The following is a 24,212-nucleotide window of genomic DNA, read 5'->3' as shown; positions in this document are numbered from 1 at the left end:
GTCTGGATGCGGATCCAGACAGTCAGGCTCAGCCTTCCAAGCAGACGGGCAAACCGTTGGTCGCAGGTGATGACCCAAAGGTGGGCGTTTGTTCCGAAAGGATGAGTTGGGGCCACTTATTCCCGCTCTTCTGGAGGAATTGGGAATAGAGGTTCCTCAGGAGGACTTGCGGCTGGGAGCCTTGGTGGTCCGTCTCAGGGGTCCAGCTCATTCTTTCCCCTTTCATATATCAGTTACTGACCTATTGTTTCGGGAGTGGGACACTCCGGACTTGGGCGTGAAGGTCAGCCGAGCTATGGACAAATTGTACCCACTACCAGAGGACGCCGTGGACCTCCTCAAGGTGGATACGGTGGTCTCCACAGTGACAAAAAAGACCACCATCCCATGACGGGAGCCACAGTCCTTAAGGATTTGCAGGATTGCAGATTGGAGTTGCAGCTCAAGAAGATTCTTGAACTGTCTGCTTTGGGATCCGTGCCACCATGTGCAGCAGTTTTGTGCTGAGAGCCAGCCTCTGCTGGGTGCAGCTCTTACAATTGGTAGCATCCCTTTCTGACACAGAAGCTGTTCAGGCCGGTCGGCTGGAGGCCGCGGTTGCTTATAGTGCAGATGCATTTTATGAACTCCTTCGAACTTCGGGCAGGACTATGGTTTCAGCTGTCTCTGCCCACAGACTCCTATGGCTCAGGAACTGGTCCGCAGATGTTTCTTCAAAAGCCCAGCTGGGATCCTTGCCCTTTAAGAGAAAGCTTCTCTTTGGCCAAGAATCGGAGGACATGATTAAGTCTCTGGGAGAGAACAAGGTCCATAAATTACCGGAAGATAAGCCCAGGATGAGAGGATCCTTTCCCCAGCGGTCGAGATTCCAGGGGAATCGCCATTTTCGATCCTCCGGATCCTCATCTTGCCAGGGTTCGAGCCGGCAACATACTTGGAATCTGTCCTTTCGAGGCTGTTGTCCTGGCAGAGATGGGGCTCCACAGGGACATGGAGGTCTCAAGTCCACACAATGAAGCGATGCTGGTTCACTCCTCCATACTGAAGATAAGGGGCAGGTTGACCCTTTTCCTAGAGGAGTGCACTAATTTGATGTCGGACCAGTGGGTCCTCAACATAATAGAACACTGTTATGCTTTAGATTTTGTTCGGCCACTCCAGGAGAGATTTCTGATTTTCCCATGCTCTTACGAACAAAAACATCTGGCTGTATGTGACACCCTAGGGCGGCTGCAGGAGTTAGGCGCCATAGTACCAGTACCCCCAGGAGAGCTCAGGCGGGGTCGCTACTCCGTTTACTTCATGGTACCAAAGAAGGAAGGCACATTCTGGCCCATCCTAGACTTAATCGGTCTCTAAGAGTGCCTCGATTTCACATGGAAACTCTTCGGTCCGTGATAGCTTCCGTTTGCAGAGGAGAGTTTTGGCGTCTCTAGATCTGACCAAGGTGTACTTGTACATAGCCATCCGTCCGACCATCAAAGGTATCTGCGGTTCGCAATCCTCTAGCATCACTTCCAGTTCTGTGCCCTGCCCTTCGGACTGGCAACGGCACCCAGAGTCTTCACCAAAGTAATGGTGGTCATAGCAGCGGCTTTCCGGAGAAGAGGGTTTTCTAGTGCATCCTTATCTGGACGACCGACTGATTTGAGCGAAATCAGAAGACCTCTGTGGAAGGCGGTGCAACGGGTCCTAGTGTTGCTGTGGGCTCTGGGCAGGGGTGGTCAATCCAGTCAAGAGTCATCTGGTTCCCTCCCAGGCCTTAGAGTTTTTGGGGGCTCGGTTTGATACCTGCTTGGGCAAGGTTTTCTTTACCGAGGAGCAACTCACCAAGGTGCAGACTAAAGTGGATGCTTTGAGATCCATGCCTCGTCCCAGAGTCTGGCATTATTTTCAGGTGCTCTGTTCGATGGCTTCCACTCTCAGTTTAGTTCCATGGGCCTTTGCTCATATGAGGCCTCTTCAGTCAGCATTACTCTCCCGTTGGGATCTGCTCTCCGAACAGTTTCACCTTCTTCTACCTCTTACAGACTCGGCGCGTTCCAGTCTTGTTTGGTGGCTTCTCCCGGACAATTTACGCCGGGAAGTGGACTTGGAAATGCCCTCTTGGACAGTGGTCACCACTGATGCGAGTCTCTCCAGTTGGGGAGCAGTCTGTCGGGGGAGAGTGGTGCAAGGCCAGTGGTCAATAACTGAGTCCTCCTGGTCGATCATTCGGTTGGAGACCAGAGCGGTTCGGTTAGCTCTGCAGGCCCTCTTTCCCTTGGGAAAGGGAACTTCAGTAAGAGTTCTCCGACAATGCAATGACGGTGGCCTACATCGATCGTCAAGGAGGAACCGAGAGTCGACCGGTTGCAATGGAGGCCCTGTAGTTGATCAGCTGGCCGGAGCAGCACTTGCACAGCATAGCAGCCTCTCACATAGCCGGCGTGGACAATGTGCAAACCGATTTTGTCAGCCGCCACCAGCTGGACCCTGGGGAGTGGGAGCTCTCTAATGAGGCCTTTCATCTTCTATGTGACCACTGGACTTGATGGCAACATTCTGCAATGCCAAGGTTCCCCGGTTCTTCAGTCGGCGCCAGGAGCGGAGGGCGTGGATGCTCTTGTCCTTCTCTGGCCGAAGGACATTCTGTTGTACGTATTTCCGCCTTGGCCATTTGGTCAGCAAGGTGCTGCATCGCATCGAAGCTCATCCGGGCGAAGTAGTGCTAGTTGCGCCAGAGTGGCCGCGTCGCCCATGATTGGCGGACCTCGTGAATCTAGCAGTGAACGGACCCCTGAGGTTTCATCTGTCTCCGAATCTTCTGCACCAAGAGGCAGATCGCTTCTGTCTAGCAGCATGGCTTTTGAAAGGCGGAGATTGAGGAATAAGGGTTACTCAGATGCGGTAATTGCCACACTTCTACAGTCTCACAAGCCCTCTACCTCCATGGCGTACATCAGAGTTTGGGGTATCTTTGAGGCCTGATGTCTGGACTACGAGGTGGAGCCGTCCAGGGCTTCAGTTGCGGATGTTTTGGCCTTTTTACAGGCAGGACTGGCTAAAGGGTTGGCTTTTAATTCCCTAAGAGTCCAGGTGGCGGCCCTTGGTTGCTTTCGAGGTAAGGTACAGGGCGTTGCCCTGGCATCCCATCCAGATGTGGTTCATTTTTTCTGTGGGGCCAAGCATTTGCATCTCCAGTTCGGAACCCTTTTCCCTCATGGAAGTTAAATCTGGTCCTCCGTGCCCTTTTGTAATGCGCCTTTCAAGCCATTGAAGTGAGCGACTGTGAAGTGAGTGACATTGAAAGTGATCTTCCTCGTGGCTATCTCCTCAGCGTGTGTCGGAGCTTCAGGCCCTATCTTGCAGGGAGCCCTTCCTACGGATTACAGAAGCAGGAGTCTTCTTGAGGACAGTTCCCTCCTTTCTCCCGAAAGTGGTGTCCTCTTTTTCATTTGAATCAGTCTGTGGAGCTCCCTTCCTTTGCAGACCTGGTTTCTTCTACTCCCGAGTCTAGGGATCTAAGGAAGTTGGACGTGAAACGAGTGCTGTTGCGTTACTTGGAGGTTATGAACAGTTTCCGTCTCTCGGACCATCTTTTTGTCATGTGGAGTGGCCCCAGGAAGAGTGAAAAAGCTTCAAGGGCCACTATTGCGCGCTGGCTAAAGGAAGCTATTGTCTTTGCATACCTAGTTCAGGGCCGTCCGATCCTGGTTGGTCTTCGGGTTCATTCTACTCAATCGCAAGTGGCCTCATGGGCAGAATGTCAACAGGTGTCGCCGCAGGAAATTTGCCAGGCGGCTACTTGGAAATCTACAAACATGTTTGCCAGGCATTATCGCCTGAATGTCCAGGCCCCAGAGCCTGGTTCTTTTGGGGCTAGTGTGCTCCGAGCGGGACTCTCTCAGTCCCATCCCAGTAAGGGAAGCTTTGGTACATCCCAGGAGTCTGGACTGATCCGGGTACGTACAGGGAAAGGAAAATTGGTTCTTACCTGCTAATTTTCGTTCCTGTAATACCATGGATCAGTCCAGACTCCCGCCCATTTCAGTGTTGGAAACAGAGAGTCCGCTCGGTCATTAGTTATTTAATATTCTGCAGATTTTTCAAATGTTTTTACTGTAGGCCCCCCCTTACAGAGTGTGAGTATGGACATGCTTCGTCAGTTACGTTACAAGTTTACATTCCCTCTGCTCTTTCGGGGGGAAGTTGTGTTATAGTGGAAGTTATGGTTTAACCTTTCCGCTTGGGTACAGTGTAGTACTGACAGATTCTAGGTGGTACCTCAGGGTATAGGGCAGAGTCTGTTCAAAACTTCTCTGTCTCCATCTGCTGGAGGGGAGGCAAAACCCGGGAGTCTGGACTGATCCGTGGTACTACAGGAACGAAAATTAGCAGGTAAGAACCAATTTTCCTTTTTAGCTTGATGCAGGCCTCTGCCCGACCACATGGTGCTGAATGGACAGCAGCCCGGGGCTTTCCCTGTTTCTGCCAAGTTTTGCACTGCTCTGAAGCCTTCTTCTTTTCCTGGATACACGTCCCGCACTCGCCGGCCTTCTCACGCTCATTTTGCTGAGCGGTCGGGTGGGGCAACGTGGTGCAGCCTTGCTCACAGCGGGGGCGCGGCAGCAGTGTGGATGTCAGAGAAACCACATGTGGAGGCCACCTTAACTCCCTTTTTCTGTGCACTCGCTGTGCTGAAGGGGAGGGAGGGATCCTCCACTAAGAGTCCTAAGACCCAGAGGGCCTCCCGGTCCACGGGGTGGCCCGACCCAAGGTGGGGACCTCTCCCCACTTGCCTCCCCTGCAGCACAGGTTTGTGAGGATGGTACTGAGGAGGGAGAGGTCTGAGTCTAGTATCCCCGAGCGGGTTTCAGAATGCTTTTTTGGGTTTTCTCTGGAATTTGTCCTCCTTAAGCACGAGGCCTTTTTATCATGTCAAGCAGCCAAGCGGGCACCCAAGGAGCCATCTTCGCAACCGTCTGAGAGCTCGGGCGCCCTTACCAGTGCTCTCTAGGAGATTGGACGGGCATCGAGGGTCGCAGAGTGCTTGTCCGGATCGAGACCCTAGGGATCTGTGGGACTCTGACAATCTGATGGAGGCGGGAACAATTAGAATGCCTTAAAACACCTAAGGTCGATGCTGCAGTATCTGCTGCGACCAAGAACACTACGATTCCAGTGACCGGGGCAGCCGCCCTCAAGGATGTCCAGGATCGCAAATTGGAGGTCCAATTGAAGCGCATGTTTGAGGTCTCGGCGCTGAGCCTCCCGGAAGCGATGTGTGCTAGCTTGATGGAGCTTGCTTGCTTATGCTGGATTTAGAGGCCACAGGAGCAGGCGTCTCTGGGAGTTCTGTCCCCCACACAGGCGGCCCGTCTGGAGGCGGGGGTGTAGCAGATGCTACCCATAGTGTACACCACATAAAAAGGGGTGTACACTATGGGTAGGAGTATGGTCTCTGTGGTGGCGGCTCGAGGCCACTTGTGGCTGCGTAATTGGTTTGGCTGTCATGCCCAGAAGGGACTGCATCTTGTGGCTCATGTCAAGGCTTATTCTGTCAGAGCCATAGCAGCTTCAATGGTCCACTTGCAAGCAATTCCCGTGGAGGACATCCTCAAGGCTGCGACGTGGAGTTCTCTCCATACATTCACATTTCATTAATGTCTGGATAGGGATGAGTGACACGATAGTAGGTTCGGCCAGTCTTTCCTTTGGAACCTGTTTGAGGTGTAGAACCCAACTCTCCCAACTTAGGGTCCAGTGGCATAGCCAGAATTGATTTTTTGGGTAGGCACGCAGGTCTGAGACCTACTAGTTGTATTCTTATTGATAAATAATGCCATATACTGCCCCCATAATTGCTTTCTAAGTAGTTTGCAACAGCCATGCATGAAACTTTAAAATATTATACATCATTATTTCAAGCACTTTCCAGCATTATAATTAATCTGTGTTTTTTATTTTATATTTATTGCAGTTTATAAGTGCACAAGCATATCATGTAAAAAGCAAACAAAATAATCAGATCCAATAAATCATGTAATAAAACAAAAATTAATGTATTCTCCCAGGACAAGCAGGATGGTAGTCCTCACAGGTGGGTGACATCATCAGATGGAGCCCCATCACGGAACACTTTTGTCAAAGTTTCTAGTACTTTGACTGGCACGCTGAGCATGCCCACAACCACATGACCACATGGGGTCCCCCTTCAATCTCCTTTTTTTCACAGAACAATTTGAAGTTTTCTTCAGTTTTTTTTTTCCCCACTTCGGAGTCCCCCATCAGGAACCGATTCCTCTGGCGCGCTTGGTAGGTCTCTTTTCGTGTTGTTGCGATCTTTTCCCGAGTGTCTACCTGCTGGTGGCCAATGGCCACTGAGCGCACACCGCCTTTTTTCTATGGCAACTGTTTTTCGGAAGTGCACTGCGTGTCCGCGGACTATGTCCATAATGGAACCACATGATGTTTGTGTCCTGTGTCTTGGGCCTTCCCACGACGTCTGTCGGTGTCCCAGCTGTGCTCAGATGACCCTCAAAGGCCGACACGCCTACCTGGACAAGATGGAGCACTTGTTTGATTCCAAGCAATCTGCTCCATCGACTCCTATGGCAGGTATGTCTGGTAGCGAGGATCAGTCTGACACGGGACCTTCGCCCTTGGCGCCCCACCGTGATGACAAGGGGCAGGAGATCACCCCTAAATGGCATCGGAGCATTCAGAAGCTTCGGGATTGTCATCCTCTGCGCCGAAGAAGGACCGGGCCGAGCACTGTGGGAAATACCAACATCGGCACCGACATGCTTCACCGACCGGTGTTGGAACCAACATCGAGCAGCATCGGCCTCGGCCAAACCCCCTCCGAAGAAACCACGAGGAGAGGAGGCCCTTCCCTCCTCCAAGCCCAGGAGTCCAAGGCATTCCCCACCGATATCTGTGCCTGGTATAGAGCCTCCATGGATCCCCATGGAGGCTCCGATGACGCCTAGCCTGCCTGCCTCCTCCTGGGTCGGTACTTTCTGCACCCACATTTAGAGAGGAGTTGGACCATGTGGTACAACAGGTAGTGCTAAATGCCCTTCAGGGCCTCCAGCAGCCACTGAAACTGGTTCCCATACCGGCATCGGAACGGGCATTCTCCATGTTTTCGCCCCTGCTGGAAAGGTTGGACATGCTGCTCGGTGCCCTACTGATGCAGTCTGTACTGGGGAGCCCACTGGTGCCTTCCCCTGTCTCGATCCCAATTCCGGGATCCTTGGAGGAGGAGGAAGCAGCGCCACTCCCATCCCCATGGGCGGTGCCACCGATGCCGGATCCCGTTCTGGGGCCCTCAGGCCTCCCAGTGCCCTGGTTTCCACCTGCGCCCCATACTTTGGATTCTGACCTCCCTCCTCGACCCGGACAATTCAGTGGTGAGTATGAAGCCCCTTACAACTTGTGGGAAGATGCCTCTTCCGACTACTACTCTGAGGCCTCAGAGGACATTCTGTCGGAACTTTCTCCCCCGGACAAGAGACGGCGCTCGCCTCCCGAAGACTCATCCTTCTCAGGCTTTGTGCAGGCAACAGCGGAAACCATTCCCTTTCAGCTTTTGACTGAAGAGGACGCCTGCCACAAGATGTTGGAGGTCCTCCAATTTGTGGATGACCCTAAGGAGGTGATGGCCATCCCCGTACATGAGGTCCTTTTAGACCTCCTCTAACGGCTCTGGGAACACCCAGGTTCTATGGCCCCAGTCAGTAGGAAGACTGACGCTACCTACCTGGTGCAACATGCCTTAGGCTTCCAACAGAGCCAGTTTCCTCACCAATCAGTGGTGGTAGAATCAGCCCAGAAGAAAGCCAAGAGGGCCCAGCCACACTCCTCTGCACCTCCGGGGAAAGACCACAGAGCCTTAGATGCTCTAGGTCGAAAAGTTTTCCAGGGATCCATGCTTATTGCTCACATAGTGAAATACCAGTTATATATGACCCAATGCAATCGTAACCTCTGGAAATACATCCAGGAGTTTGTCAAGAACCTGCCTCAACAATTTTAGGAAGGCCTAGAATTCATCCTCCAAAAATGATTGGAAGCTGGGAAACACGAGATGAGAGTGGCCTATGACGTTTTTGAGACAACGTCAAGAGTCTCAGCGGCAGGCATTAATGCCTGTCTGAAAGCCTCTGACCTTTGCCCGGAGGTTCAAGACAAACTGGCTGACCTCCCCTGTACAGGAGAAAACTTGTTTGGGGAAAAAATCCGGGATGCAGTGGCCCAACTCAGGGACCACCATGAGACCTTATGTCAGTTGTCTACTACCATCTCTGACCCCTCTTCGGCGACCCTCAGGGCGCCATGTAGGGATTCCAGGAAACAGTTTTACCGGCAACAGAAGTACTATCCTCTGGCCTCCCGTGCTCGTCCAGCTTGGGCTATCCAATGAGGTCACCCTCGCCAACAAAGAGCGCCTAGGGCTCAGCCAGACCCCCAGCCAAGTCCTGCAGCTGGCTTTTGACTGCACAGAGAGAGCATACACCTAACCTCTTTGCCCGTACTATCTGACCCACCTGAGGGGGGGGTCGTCTTCCTATTCGTGAACAACTGGTCCCCAGTCACCACCGACCGATGGGTATTGTCCATCGTAGAACAAGGATACCGCCTGAACCTTCTCAGGGTTCCTCCAGACTCCCCACCCTCTCTAGCGTGGAGCCTCGTAGAACACGCACCGACCCTTGAGTTAGAACTCTCGGCCCTGCTACAGTCTAGAGCTGTGGAATCGGTTCCCTGGGCTCAGTGTGGCCAGGGGTTCTACTTGGTATTTAATCATTCCAAAGAGAACAGACGGCCTTGTCCCATCCTCGATCTTCAGGCCTTAAACAAATTCCTCCGAAGAGAGCAGTTCAAAATGGTATCCTTGGGCACCTTACTTCTGCTTCTTCATCAAGGGGACTGGCTCTGCTCTCTCGATCTACAGGACGCCTATGCGCACATTGCCATCTTTCCACCTCATCGCAAGTATCTGCACTTCGTAGTAGGCCACCGGCACTTCCAATACAGGGTTCTCCCCTTTGGACTAGCCTTCACACCCTGGGTCTTCACACAGTGCCTGGCAGTGGTGGGAGCACATTTGTGCCGGAACGGGGTGCATGTGCTCCCATATTTATTTATTTATTTGTTTGTTTGTTTGTTTTTATATACGATGTTTGATTTTACATATCACAACGGTTTACAGACAACTGAGTGGTGCAGGAAACCAGGCTTTTCCTTTTGTCTAATACAGGGAAAGTTTATAACAGCTAACAGATAAGAGTTAAACTAAATGTCATTTGTCACCAGGGTTTACGAACAGCTGAGTAGTGCAGGGAGCCATGCGTTCCCTCTTGTTTAATACAGAGAACATTTATAACAGCTTAAAGGTAAAATGTTAAACAAGTGGTCAAGGTGTAATTATATATTACAAATTAACATGTATGATTGCTTGATGGTTAAACAAAACAAGGTATGTATATTATGTTTCAATTCAGTATATAGGGAGTTGAGGGGGTGTAGGCTCGGGGAATTCTCATGTTTGTTGCAGCATGACAGCTGGATCTGGATGATTGGCTCATCAAGAGTTCTTCAAAAGTGGGAGACTCCTCCAATCACTGGGGTTCCTTGTAAACTACCTGAAATCCCAGTGACTCAAACTTCATTGGGGCGGATCTGGACACCACGGTAGCCAAGGCGTTCCTTCCCAGTGAACGCATAGCCATCCTGGCCGTTGCCGACAGACTGCCTCGGCCCGCCTGCTCCTAAAGCTGCTGGATCATATGGCATCAGTGCACATCATCCCAGTGGCCCGCCTGGCCATAAGGGTCACACAATGGACCCTGCGGTCCCAATGGCACCAAGCTTCTGAAGAACTCTCCACACTGATCCAGATAACCAAACCACTCCAGCTCTCCCTCGCCTGGTGCACGCAGGAATCCAACCTCAGCAAGGGACTTTCTTTTCAGCCCCCTGCTGCTCAGGTGATCCTGATCACGGATGCCTCCAACCTAGGCTGGGGGGCCCATGTCAATGGCTTCCACACACGAGGTGTGGTCAAAGCCTGAGGCGAGATGCCAGATAAACTTCCTGGAACTCTGAGCAATGCAGTATGCACTCTACGCATTCTAGGACTGCCTGTCCAACAGGGTCGTCTTGATCCTGACGAACAACCAAATGGCCATGTGGTACGTGAACAAACAGGGGGGCACATGCTCTTACCTCCTCTGCCAAGAGGTGGCGCAGATTTGGGCCTGGGCCCTGTCACGTTCCATGCTCCTATGGGCCATCTACCTGGCAAGGACCGAGAATGTGGTGGCAGACCGCCTCAGTCGAACTTTCCACCCACGAGTGAGTCCTAGACCCCTCGGTGGTGGACATGATCTTCCGCTAGTGGGCTCAACTGGACATAGATCTCTTCACATTCTCGCAGAACCACAAGGTGCACCGCTTCTGCTCCCTGTTGAAGGAAGGACAGAGACCAGCCGTGGATGCCTTCACCCATTCCTGGAATGCGGGTCTCCTGTATGCTTATCCTCCGATTCCGCTAATAAGTAAGACTCTCGTGAAGCTCCAACAGGACCGAGGGTCCATGATCCTCATAGCCCCGTATTGGCCACGTCAGGTTTGGTTTCCGATACTCCGTGACCTGTCTGTCCAGTAGCCCATTCACCTGGGCACATTGCCCAACCTCATCACGCAGGATCATGGCAGTCTATGCCATCCGAAACTCCAATCGTTCACTCTCACGGCCTGAATATTGAAAGGCTAGTACTGCGGTCTCTTAACCTTTTGGACAATGTCTCGCAAGTCCTTGTAGCTTCGCTTAAGCCTTCCACGCAGAAGTCCTACCAAGCAAAGTGGAGGAGATTCTAGTCCTGGTGCATGGAGGAGGGTCTTGAACCCTTCATTTGCCCCACACCTAGGCTTTTGGACTACCTCTGGCGCCTTTCGGAGTCTGGACTTCAGACTACCTCAATCCATCAATCCATCAGCGCATAAATCCGCGGAATGGGCGACACTCCGGTCTCGGTGCAGCCCTTAGTGGGGCACTTCACGAGAGGCTTATTTCAACTGAAGCCTCCACTATGTTCCCCTGTTGTCGCCTGGGACCACAGCATAGTGCTGGAGTGGCTCATGTGGCCTCCTGAGCCCCTGCACCTTGAAGCACCTCACCTGGAAGATCTTCTTCCTAGTGGTGGTTACTTCTGCTCGCAGAGTCAGTGAGCTGCAGGCCCTAGACATCTATCCACCTTACATGAGGTTCCTCGCAACAGGGTGGTGCTGCGCACTCACCCTAAATTCCTGTCTAAGGTGGTGACTGACTTTCACCTGAATCAGTCCATTGTCTTGCCCACCCTTTTCCCGAGGCCAGACTCACATCCAGGTGAGCGGGCTGTACATACCTTGGACTGCAAACATGCTCTCAACTTTTATTTAGAGGGCACCACAGCCCTCAGGTAGTCCAATCAACTGTTTGTCTCCTTTGACAAAAAATAGACTTGGAGTTGCGGTGGGCAAGCATACCTTGTCCAATTGGTTGGCGGACTGTATTGCTTTCTGCTACCAGCAAGCAGACCTTCCGCTCAGGGGCCGAGTGAAAACGCACTCAGTAAGGGCCATGGCAGTGTCAGTGGCACACTTCCGGGCAGTCCTCATTGCCGACATCTGTAAGGCCACAATGTGGAGTCCCGTCCACACATTCGCAGCCCATTACTGTCTGGACAAGGATTGTCGACAAGACAGTGTCTTTGGCCAGTCTGTCCTCGTTAACCTATATCCATTATGAAAACCCAACTCTTCCTACCTAGGGCCCACTATGAGATTCACACTGCCCCCATTGTTTCCAACAGCACCCTTGTGCCTGTTTCCCAATGTGTTCCGGGGGCAGCTTGCAGGTTGGTATTCACCCAGCTGTGAGGTCTACCATGCTTCTTCTCCTGGGAGAAAGCAGAGTTGCTTACCTGTAACAGGTGTTCTTATTTTGCTTGTTTACCCAGGATGGTATAGAATCAAACAACAAAAACTAACTTGGAGAATGAGCGAATGCCTATAAGTGGTCAAACTTCTGTATCTAGTAGAGATATATCCTTAGCAATGTAGACTAGAATAACTAGAAAGACTGAATGGACCAATTAGTTGTTCCCTGAACGTATCGAGATCAAGCCAGACTCCTGGGTTTTGCCTCCCTTCCAGCAGATGGAGACAGAGAAAGTTTTACTGACACTGTAACATAACCTGGTGTGCCCACCTGCAATCGGTCAGTATTTCTCTGTTTCCAGTCTGAAGGAAATTAAAGAAAAAAAAGAGGTTTAGGAAAGTATTCCATTTATTTTTGTGGTCCTAAAGAAGGTCAGCGCCTCTTGTCCGATTCTGGATTTAAAAAAGGTGAATCTGGTGCTCAAGTTACCCCATTTTCGGAAGGAAATGCTGAGGTCGGTGATTGCTGCAGTGCGCATGGGGGAGTTTTTGGCTTCGCTAGATTTGACCGAGGCCTATCTCCACATTCCTATTCATCCGGACCATCAAAGGTTACTCAGGTTTATGATCTTCGGAAATCATTTTCAGTTTTGCACCCTGCCCTTTGGATTGGTACAGCACCGAGGACTTTTACAAAGGTGATGGAGGTGGTAGCTGCAGCTCTTCGGCAAGAGGGTGTCCTGGTCCACCCGTATTTGGACAACTGGGTGAGTGAAGTCGGAGGACCTCTGTCATCAGTCCATGGCAGTAGTTTTGCAGTGCTTACAGTCCCTTAGCTGGTTTGTGAATTTCCCAAAGAGCCAGCTGGTGCCATCTCGAGTTCCTGGGAGCATGCTTCGACACCAGGCTTGGAAAACTTTCTCTCGCAGAGGAGTGGATTGTCAAGATCCAGGGACAGATTGGAAGATTGCTAAGCAATCCAACTCCCACAGTCTGGGATTATCTGCAGATTCTTGGGTCTATGGCTTCCACTTTGGAATTGGTCCCTTGGGCCTTTGCTCATATGCTGCCTTTTCAGTCGGCCTTGCTGTCCAGGTAGAATCCTGATCGGAGCAATTTCATCTACCACTGCCTCTTACGGAGTGCACCAAGGCGAGTCTGGATTGGTGGCTGTGTCAGGACAGTTTGAACCATGGGATGCCCTTGGAGGTTCCGAACTGGATCTTGGTCACAACTGACGCCAGCCTCTCCGGTTAGGAGGCTGTGTGTCAGGCTCAAGTGGTGCAGGGACTATGGTCTCTGGTGGAGAAGTCTTGGTCTGAGACGAGAGCAGTGCATCTGGCATTACAGGCCTTCTTTCCTCTTGTTCAGGGCAAGCCAATGAGAGTATTATCAGGCAATGCGACGATGATGGCTTACATCAACTGGCAGGGCAGTACCAAGAGTCGGGAGGTGGCGCAGGAGGCATAGGAGTTAGACAACTGGGCAGAGCTCCATCTGGAGATTCTGGCAGCTTCCCCACCTAGCGGGGCTAGACAATGTCCAGGCAGATTTCCTTAGTTGCCAGCAGTTGGATCCTGGGGAGTGAGACTTGTCGGAGGAGGCCATGCTCCTGATTCGTCGCAGGTGGGGAGCACCATGAATGGACCTCAAGGCAACATGCAACAATGCCAAGGCTCCGAGATTCTTCAGCCAAAGGAGAGAGAACGGGGCAGAAGGGGTCGATGCCTTGATCCTCCCGTGGCCACAAGGAATTCTTCTATATGTGTTTCCACCGTGGCCGCTGGTAGGCAAAATCTTGCAAAGAATAGAGCTTCATCCGGGGCACTGGAATGGCCTTGCCAGCCATGGTTCGTGAATGTAGTCAATCTCGCAGTGGACCACCTGCTCCGTCTGGCTCACATTCCAAATCTGCTCCACCAGGGTCCTATATTTTTGGATAAAGTGGCCCGCTTCTTTCTCGCAACTTGGCTTTTGAGAGGAGGCGCCTAAAAGATAACAACATCCTCTGGATAACCCTTACCACTCTGTTCCAAGCAAGAAAGAGTCCACTTCCCTAGCTTATGAGCGGGTGTGGAAGGTATTTGAGATTTGGTGCAGGGAGCATACTGTAGATCCCTTTCGGGCTTCGATGGCCCACATGGGTTTTGCAGCAAGGATTGGCAAAGGGTTTGGTTTTCAACTCATTAAGGGTCCAGGTGGCCGCCTTGGGGTGCCTTAGGGGGAAGAGGCATGGTGTGTCTCTGGCTGCGCATCCGGATGTGGTATGTTTTTTACAAGGGGTCAAACATTTGAGTTCCCCGGTGCAGAAAGCTTGTCCTCTGTGGCGCATAAACTTGGTTCTTAAAGCTTTGCGTGGGGCACTGTTCGAACCACTGCACAGGGCAACAGAGAAGGATCTTACTTTAAAAGTTGTTTTTCTGGTGGCAATTTGTTCAGCTAGGTGGATTTCTGAGCTACAGGTCCTGTCATGTAGAGAACCTTTCCTCAGGTTTTCAGATTATGGTGTCTCTTTGCATACAGTGCCTTCTTTCCTTCCAAAGGTTGTTTCCTCTTTTCACTTGAACTAGACAGTAGAGTTACTGGCCTTTTTGAATTTGGATAGGACAGTTGCATTGAATAAGAAGTTAAGGTGTTGTTGCGTCCTTCGGTCTCAGACTGCTTCGACCTCTGTGCCTCACCTTTCTTCCTGCTCTCTCCACTAGCCTTGGGAAGATGGCTGCCACCGCGTCTTCATGCCGCTCTCTCCAGCGTCCCCGGAATGGCAATGGCAAGGCTATCCGCCATGTTTCTCCTGAGGTCCTCCTAGGGTGCGCACGCCCACGCCACCCACGTCTTTATCCACGTCACGGCGGGAACCTCGAAAGCGTCCCCCTCGAGTGATGTCACACCATCTGGGTATTTAGCCTGCCCTTCGTTGCTAACAATTCGAGTTAGCAAGGATTGGATATGCCTCCGGTCTAAGCTACTCTGCCGCTTCTGTGCTGCCGCTGGAAGCTCTCTCTGCCCTTCGGGATATTTCATCTAACATGGGTAGGTACCCGCTCCTCGGGGGCCCTTTGCTTTCTTTCAGGTGCCTATCTGGGATACCAGGTACTCGCTCCTCGAGGGCCTGCTCTCCCTGCCTTGGTGCCTGCAATCCAACTACATCTGCCTGCTGGGATCTCCAACAATACAGCTACCAACTTAGTGAGTAATCTAACCTTTGTCAGTCTGTCTCATCTAGCGCTCAGCACTGAGAACCTGCATCCGGAACTCCCTATACTACCATGTGCTGCTAACATCTACCATTGTGAGATGGGTCTCCTCTGCTTCTACTGGATCTGGACTGCTTCTACTGGATCACCTCACTACTGCTACCTCTGGTGGTATCATCCAGCTGTATAATAAAAGACAAATCTTCTGTGTGTGTCTCGAGTCTGGCCTAGTACTGTGGTTCCTCACGGGGCTCCTCCCCGTGGGAATGGCCATCACCGCAGTACCCAAGAATCCACTCCAACACCTCAAAACCATAATAGGTGTCTGGATGTGAGGTATCTGGAAGTCACTAACAGTTTTAGAATTTCTGATCATCTTTTTGTTCTTTGGAGTGGTGCAAAGAAGGGGCAAAAAGCTTCAAAAGCGACCATAGCATGATGGCTGAAAGAGGCCATGGTTTTGGCATACATTTGTATAGCCGTTTGGTACCTCAGGGTCTGAGAGCTCACTCGACACAGTCGCAAGCAGCATCCTGGGCTGAATGTCAGTTAGTGTTGCCACAAGAGATTTGTAGGGCAGCTACTTGGAAATCTTTGCACATTTTGTCCAGGCACCAGAGTCTAGCAGTTTTGGAGAGAGTTTACTTCGAGCAGGATTCTCCCAGTCCCACCCAGTTTAGGGAAGCTTTGGTACATCCCAGGTGTCTGGACTGATCTGGGTACATACAGGGAAAGGAAAATTGGTTCTTACATGCTAATATTTGTTCCTGTAGTACCACAGATCAATCCAGAGACCCGCCCGGGTTTGGAGAGTCCGCTCGATTTGTGCTGTTGACATTATATTCTGAAGTATTTTCAATTGGATTTCTGGCTCAGGTGATGGTTGAGTTTTGGTATTCTTTCCCATTTTAGCTTGGGTACAGGTCAATACTGATGGACTGCAGGTGGCACATCAGGTTGTTACGGTGCCAATAAAACTTTTTCTGCCTCCATCTGCTGGAAGGGAGGCAAAACCCAGGAATCTGGACTGATCTGTGGTAGTACAGGAACGAAAATTAGCAGATAAGAACCAATTTTCCTTTATCTGCTATTTACTATGTTAAAAGGGAGTCTCAATATATTTACACTTTCTTGGTATATAAACTGTTCCCTATTTGTAAAATCTCCATCCTAGAATCCATTCAATTGTTCTTACTAATATTTACACTTTACTCAGAACCTCTAGCTGATCAGGTTTCAGCATAACAATGCAACAGTTTGCTTGATTTGGTAAGGATGAGAAAGACTAAAAAGAAGGAACTTCTATAAATGTTAAGCACTATCATCTCATCAAGAGTGAAATAAAAATGATAAAAAGTTGATGATTTCATGAATTATTTAAAACTAATTGCTTCCACTAGTGCTGTAGTGTATTTTAACAATATGATCTGAAAGATTCATATTTCTTCATTGTCAGGTGGAACCTGGGGATGACTTGGAAAGCGATCGATTCTTGATCACAGTTGAAGCAGAAAAATTCACAGAATATAGTTCTCATGACAAACTTGAGAAAAAAGAATTGCCTAAAACAAAAAGAAGTGGTTTGAAGCCTTTTGGCCACCCTCGCCTGCAACTGTCTGTTGGCTTGAAAAGAAAATCTACTGTACGGTTCTTTTTCTGTCTTTTTCTAGTTATGTCTTCCTCTGTGTAATTTGTTAAGCCTTTCTTATGAGGTACATAAATACATATGCTCTTTAAGGCACTGAGATCAAATATGTTTAAGATCAATGAAGTGAGTACATTGCTGAAATTAAAAATACTTTCTTAGGGAGAATCTATATCACTAGAGCAGTATTTTCTCTGTGGACAAGCATCACAAAGCACCATTCAAGATTGGTAACGTCATCCTACTGCAGCAATTCGGTCTTGTATTCTCTCTTAGCCCTCAGAAACTTCTGAAGTTTTTTCTGGAGGTGTACAGGAGTTGTTGCGTTAACGTTGCTGTGAGCTTCTTAATCAGTTTAATTTTGTCCGCTTTGCAAATGGTCACAAATGGTCATCCACATAAAAAGAAGAAATGATCTGCATCAATATAAGAAAACCATCAAAAAAGACATCCAAATAATGTAGGCATCAGGTTCATTCTTGGGGAAAAAAAAGTCCTTTCAAATCATGCAAAAAAAGTCACCATAAAATGGCCTCAGCGGAACAGCACAACTGGTGCTTTCGCTGTTTGAGCCCAGATCATGATAGCACAACATGCGGCCCCCTATGGCAGAATGTTCCCAAAGGCACTCATTTATTGAGACACAAAGCTCAACTATGAGCTTAAAAGCTCAACAGAACGCAATAAATCAAAACATTACAAAAAGAGGGAAAGATCCCTTTCCTGGTCATACTCAGATCAGTCCAGACTCCTAGGGTTTTGCCTCCTTGCCAGCAGATAGAGACAGAGAAAGTTTCACTGACACTAAATAACCCAGTGTGCCACCTGCAGTCACTCAGTATGTCTCTGTCTCTAGCAGATGGTAGATGGTGCAAAACCTGCATTTCAGCAGTCAGGAAACTATCCTCCCAGGGGGTTTTTGGGTCCTTCCCTGTCTGGTCAAGGTGGATGAGCTGGGGGTGGTGACCCTTTTGTATGCTTGCTCCTTCCGTGGGGTGTAAATCTGGTGGTCCAGATTCCTCCCCTTCACGAGGTTGCTGAGGCAGCTACAGGCTCAGGGCAGCTGTTTTCTTTTAGTTGGTCCCTTTTTTAATTTGGATGATTTTCTTTTTTTCTGTGAGCAGCTCTGTGTTCCATTCTAGGGAGTAGGTAACGTAAGTTTGGTAAATTTTTGAAGAAAAAAAGGTCTTGCTTTTTTCTGATCTGCCATGTGGCCTGCTTTCCTGGAACCTTAACCTCTGCACCAAAGGAAAGTATTGGTTTCTATGTATCTTTATTTGTTCTCAGAGTAAAAAAAAAAAAAGAGAGAGAACAAGGAACTAGATAGAGGAATCTGTGTAGCAGCGAGGTTCCAGGAGGGGAAGCAGCTCAGAGCTCAGCAATGGGGTTCTTTTAGCAGCTTCTCTGCCTGCGGAGGAGACCAGGTATTGGCTCTTTGGTGCTGAGGGACTGTTCCCCCTGCTTGCTGGGTGTTGCCGTGGGAGCAAGGAGGAACAGCGTGTGCATGTAGCAGATTAATTCAAGGGTCTGCGTCAAGCATGGCCGCATCGGTAGAACAAGCCTCATGGATAATGGAGTCTAGTACTGAGTCTTTCTCAGTCAATAAGGAAACTGCAGCCATTTTCGATTCCTAGCAACGTCAGCGGGAGAGGCAGGGGAATCCCCTCCTCAACTATCGCCGGCAGTTCCCTGTCCCGCAGACGTGCAGAGAGGCACTTGCACTGAGGAGGAGTAGAGGTCTTCTGCCAGTTTTAATTTGCTTGTGCGAAAAGCGTATTTAGTGAGATGGTGGCTCATGGCCCCAGTCTCCATGGATTCTCAGCTAGTCAAGAGGCCTGAGCTGTTGAGAAGCTCTTCAGGCCGATGATTTTTGCTGCCGGATGTTAAATGGATCTGGGCCTAAATGCGTTGAAGGTGCAGGCAGGCTTTACTTAGCCGTGTGGTAGGCCACTGCAGTGGTTCTTTACTCGTGTGCGTAGGCATGATGCGTATTTGCTTAGGAACTTGTACAAGTAAGGCTGCAACCAAGACTGGAGCACGTATTTGCACAGATTCTTGTGTGTGTACGACCATGGCCTATATAAGCACATATTTGCCCAGCTACTTGTTCGCGTACAACTGCAACCTAATCTTGAGCGTGTATTTGCATACGTCCTGGAGGGGTATGCGTGTACGCCCAGGTGGCATCGGTATGCGCACAGGAGACTGCCTAGAGCCAAAGTTGAGGAGAGCTAGGCGCCAGGGACGAACAGGTCCAACCGCCTTGCTGCCTGTGAGGCTTGCTGTCTGATAGCAATTCAGTCCTCTCTCTCTGTTTGTGTCAGTGCTGTTTAGATGCTCAAAGCGATTTGATTACTACAGCTTTTGCTCATGTTGGGACATCCCCTTGGCCTACGGTGTCTCTGGAGGGGGAAGTCTCTCTCCCTCTCGCACTAAACATTGTTTCTTTTGATAAACCCATTGTAGTATCTTCTTGCAAAGGACGATAAAATTCAGTGTTCGATAACTGACTATGTATTTCATTTGAATATTGAATGTGATCTACTAGCACAATTTTCCTGCCTTTGTCGGCAGGCTTAATGATCAAATCAGAATTTTCACATAATTCTTGTATGGCTGTAAATTCTTCCGATTGTTAAATTACAGAATTTGTTTACATCGGTGAAACGCCGACGTAATTGACTCAATACAATTTGATAGAATGCAAAAATAATCGGATCAGGCGGACCTGATGGACACCAAGTGGAAGGATTCGTTAAAATTGATATGTCCATGCTTACAGGCTGATCAACGAAGAAATGTTTTATGTATAATTTTCTCACAAATTTGAATAAAGCTACTTCCATATCAAATAGTTTTGCTCTTGGGGTCAGTACAAAAGTCAGACCCTTATTCAATACACATTCATGTACTGGAGACAGATTAACTTTTGATAAATTCAAAATTAGACATTCCAGTTGGTTTGGGACCGGGTTTGCCTGAAATTGTACCCCGTCTCATCTGTCCAGGGTTTTCCCCTGCCTCGAGTTGTATATGGCCGACGGCTTGACCGCCCTCGGGATCCTAAAAAAACGCTGATCTTGTGCTCGTGTATCGGAATTATCTCTCTGTCTGGACTCTGAATCATCTCCAGAAGAATCATTGTATCTGCGTCTATATTTGGACTGGATTTCATCCTACCACATTGGTGGGGAGGAGACATCAACAAGAAATTAATACAGGCAGAACAAAAGTGGATACATTTTTTAGATACATTACATCCCAAACGCTTAAATGCATTAACTACCGTGACCATATATTCAAAAAAATTTTTAAGAAAAAAGACTGTGACTGCAGATGATTAGAAGACTGGGCACGCTGTCAGGCTTGATGATGCGGCAAAAGAATTTAACTAAAAAATCTAACAAATTTAACTAATTTAATATTTGATACATTTCTGGTGAGTGGCACTCTTGGTTAAATAATATTGGAGTTGGTATTTCCTTTTTGGACGATAGCTTATGACCTCCCCATTCAAACTGGCTCTGTATTTGGGCTTTTGCCAGAATCTTTTCCTTTATCAGAAAGTCCCTGAAACAAGCCACAATATCTTTAGGGAGGTTACCTCTTTGCGGGCCCAAGGCCCTATATGCGCACTCAATGCAAATTCAGTGTATTCAGAATCATCCTTTTCACCATTCTGCAGCAGTGCCTTACTGATATCATGCACCAACTGCACTGCATTATCATAGTCAGTAGTTTCAGGCAAGCCTCTTATCCTATGGTTATTCCATCTAGACCTATATTTTATCGGTTAGTTCAGCTTGCTGTATTTCCATTTATGAGATAGTTGCCCTCACTTCCATGAGTTGCTTCTCATGATCTTCTGTTCGTTGCTTGACTTCAGTGACTCTGCTTCCTATCTCCATGAACTACCCTTTAAGATCAATCATTTTCATAGATTTCCTCTTTGACCACTTGCAAGTGGTCTACATCAACCGCCATGGGGGAACCAGGAGCCAGCAGGTGTTCCTGGAAATAGAACCCCTAATGACGTGGGCAGAATCAAACCTACAAGGGATATCAGCCGCCCACATCACGGGAAAAGACAATGTCACGGCAGACTACCTCAGCAGAGAGAGTCTGGATCCAGGGGAATGGACACTGTCAACAACAGCCTTCCAGCAGATAGTAAACCATTGGGGGACACCAGCCATGGATCTTCTGGCAACCGGGTCCAACGCCCAGGTTCCCAAGTTCAGCCTAAGACGGGAATAGATGCCCTCGTCCAGACCTGGCCTCAGGAGGATCTACTGTGTACGCCTTCCTTCCATGACCACTACTGGGCGGAATCATCTGCAAGATAGAACACCACAGAGGGCTGGTACTTCTAGTGGCCCAGGACTGGCCAAGAAGGCTGTGGTATGCGGATATGCGAAGACTTCTGGCGGGAAACCCTCTATGCCTACCTCCACACAAGGATCTACTCCAGCAAGGACCGATCCTCCACGAAGACCCAACGAGATTCTCGCTTATGGTTTGGCCATTGAGAGGTCTTGCCTGAAAAAGAGTGGATACTCAGGACCAGTGATTGACACACTGCTCCGAGCACACAAGTTCTCCACCTCCTTAACATACATACGAGTATGGAGAATATTCGAAGCCTGGTGCGAGGACCACAACATCCTTCCACAGACAGCCAAAATCCTCATGATCCTGGAATTTCTGCAGGACGGCGTGAACAAAGGGCTGTCTCTCAACTCCATCAAGGTACAACTAGCCGCCCTGGCCAGCTTCAGACCCAGCGTGGACGGCAACAGCCTAGCAGCCCACCCAGATGTCTCCCGCTTCTTAAAATGGGTCAAGCACATTCGACCACCTCTAAAGTGGCTGATACCCCTATGGAATCTCAATCTAGTGTTAGACTTCCTAGCGGGAGCCTCGTTCAGACAAACTAGCGGTCTGTCCCTATGGCTCCTGTCCTTGAAGTCTGCGTTCCTCGTGGCAATTTGCTCAGCCTGTCGAATCTCCGAACTTCAAGCACTATCATGCCGGGAGCCGTTCCTCAGATTCATGCTGGGATCCATACAGCTGCACACTGTACCCTCCTTCCTGCCAAAGGTGGTTTCTCACTTCCATTTAAACCAAACCATCTCGTTGCCATCTCCAGACGAGCATAAGGACTCAGAAGACTCACGCCTTCTTCGCCACCTGAACGTCGACAGACTCCTAGCCCGATACCTGGAAAGATCAGAGCCTGTATGAAAGACGGACCATCTGTTCGTTCTTCACAGCTGGAAGAGGCAAGGGGTAGTGGCCTTGCGGGCAACCATCGCCTGCTGGATCAAAGAAGTAATCAAGGCGACCTACGTAGAGGCAGGCAAGCCCCTGCCTCTACAAGTCAAGGCCCATTCCACAAGGGCCCAGGCAGTGTCCTGGGCAGAAACCAAGATGCTGTCACCCGCAGAGATCTGTCGGGTGCAACATGGTCCTCCATCCACACCTTGAGATTCTATCGCCTGGATGTTCCTGCCAAGGAGGACACAGCATTCGCAAAGGCAGTACTAAATGGGCCATGGGCAGCCTCCCGCCTGGTTCGGAAGTAGCTTTTGTACATCCCATTAGTCCTGAGTCCATCTGCTACATGCTAGAAAATGGAGAAATTACTTACCTGATAATTTCATTTTCCTTAGTGTAGACAGATGGACTCAGCACCACGCCCATGGCTGCCTCGCAATCAAGAAGTCCCGGGGGAACCTCTCGCCGAGCGCAACACAAGCACGGGTAAGCCAATCCTTATTTCTTCTTCAGACACCCATATTACCAGGTGTCTGTGCTTCTCGGTTGAATGCCCTAGTGGTCTCCAGCTAGAAACCTCGTCATCCAATCCAAGTAATAACGTTTCAAGTTAATCAAAACCAAATTATTCAAAATTATCCAAACACATATATATCCATAATTGCTTTTCAAGGAGAAAACTGAGGATCAGAGCCTCGTGCACGGGTATATGTAGTGCTGATGTCAGATTGAAATCTGACTCAGTCTCCAACTCCAATCGGAGCACACTATATCCATTGGTCCTGAGTCCATCTGTCTACATTAAGGAAAATGAAATTATCAGGTAAGTAATTTCTCCATTTCTTTATACAAATTTAATAAGTAAAAATCATTTATATCTAATGCTATGTTATTTCTTCATTTAATCCACTGTACAAATGCATTCAGAGTGAAGATCCAAAATTGTTCACGGCGATATAATAAAGTTTCTGTCTCCACACTTGCAGTGTAAAGGAATGTACTCTAAATTGTCTATTTACAATCTTCAAAAGAGTGAGAACAATCAAATCAATGTGAAACAATAGGAGCCTGCATCTTATTTGTCCATACACAACTTTTATGTTCAATCAATCTTGCACGAATCTTTCTTTTTACCTTGCCTACATAAATCTTCTTTCAAGGACAAAAGATGGCCTATATAACAAAATTATATTGGCAATCAGTAGTAAACTTCCATCATACTATGTGGGATGAACCAGGATGCCACCACATGTCCTCAATAGTCTGATGACAGAGATCACAATGACCACACCTCAAATGGCCCCCAACTGTATTTAGTGGTTCTGTTACAGGCAAAAAAAAAAAAAAAGTACTATTTGATATTGAATAAGCAATCATTGGACATGTATTGAAAATGAAATGTAATGATATGTCCCAATATTTAAACAGTATTTGTGCTATTGCACCTGCCTTATCAGAATATTTATTTATTTAAATTTTATATATCGCTTTACAACTACAGTTGGTCAAAATAGTTTACAAGTAAAATATACATAATAAAAACAAAAATCAATCACAAGATAAAACGAATTCTAACCTATTGTCAAAAAAAAAAGAAACAAAGGTGGTAAAGCTTCTATATTCCTGTAACTGCTTGAGTTTAAGTTTTACAAAATGGAAAGAACCAAATGCTGCAACACACATGCTAATTGTGATTCATAAGACTTTTTTCATTATTCCAACAAAACTGTCTGTCGGCAAATCGTGCTCTTCTGTATGCTGCTTTATTGGTCTTCCAAGGATATCTCTGATTAAAAAACTTTAATATAGTAAACTGGGTTGTTTATTTCATTTTTCTAAATCTGTACATATATATCTGTTTCTAAAAAGAAGTGGCTCACTGTGAGCCCCATTTTCAAGGAATGTGGATGACTACTGTTGAATTTCAAAAGATTATTACTTTCAACCAACTTGAGGTATAGTGTAGTGAAGATCTCCCCATTTCTTTTTTTATCAAGATATCAAGGAATTGAGTTTGTTGCACATCATTTTGAATAGTAAATTGAATATCTTGCTCTAGCATATTGATCCATTGAGGGAATCTTTGTAACTGTAACATATCTGAAGTCCAAATAAAAAACACAGTATCAATGTAATATTTCCAGATCATATAATGTCTGATTATCACTTAAATGGAAACA

General features: G+C 48.4%; 1 protein-coding gene across 2 annotated transcripts in view; it reads left to right on the top strand.

The window, feature by feature from the left end:
- LOC115088217 (protein ZGRF1-like) overlaps nt 1-24,212 on the top strand; it is a 32,797-nt gene that overhangs the window by 2,961 nt on the left and 5,624 nt on the right. The window contains exon 3 of one of the 2 annotated variants that reach the window (XM_029596265.1): nt 16,567-16,752. The exons of the other annotated variant lie outside the window; for it this stretch is intronic. Within the exon in view, the coding sequence (XP_029452125.1) occupies nt 16,567-16,752 (186 nt within the window). The remainder of the gene's footprint in view (nt 1-16,566; nt 16,753-24,212) is intronic. 2 annotated transcript variants of the gene reach the window in all.

The sequence above is a fragment of the Rhinatrema bivittatum genome, chromosome 1 (genome assembly GCF_901001135.1).
Source record: "Rhinatrema bivittatum chromosome 1, aRhiBiv1.1, whole genome shotgun sequence".
NCBI lineage: Eukaryota > Metazoa > Chordata > Amphibia > Gymnophiona > Rhinatrematidae > Rhinatrema > Rhinatrema bivittatum.
Note: the sequence above shows the minus strand (reverse complement) of the source record. Positions and strands in the feature narration are given on the sequence as shown.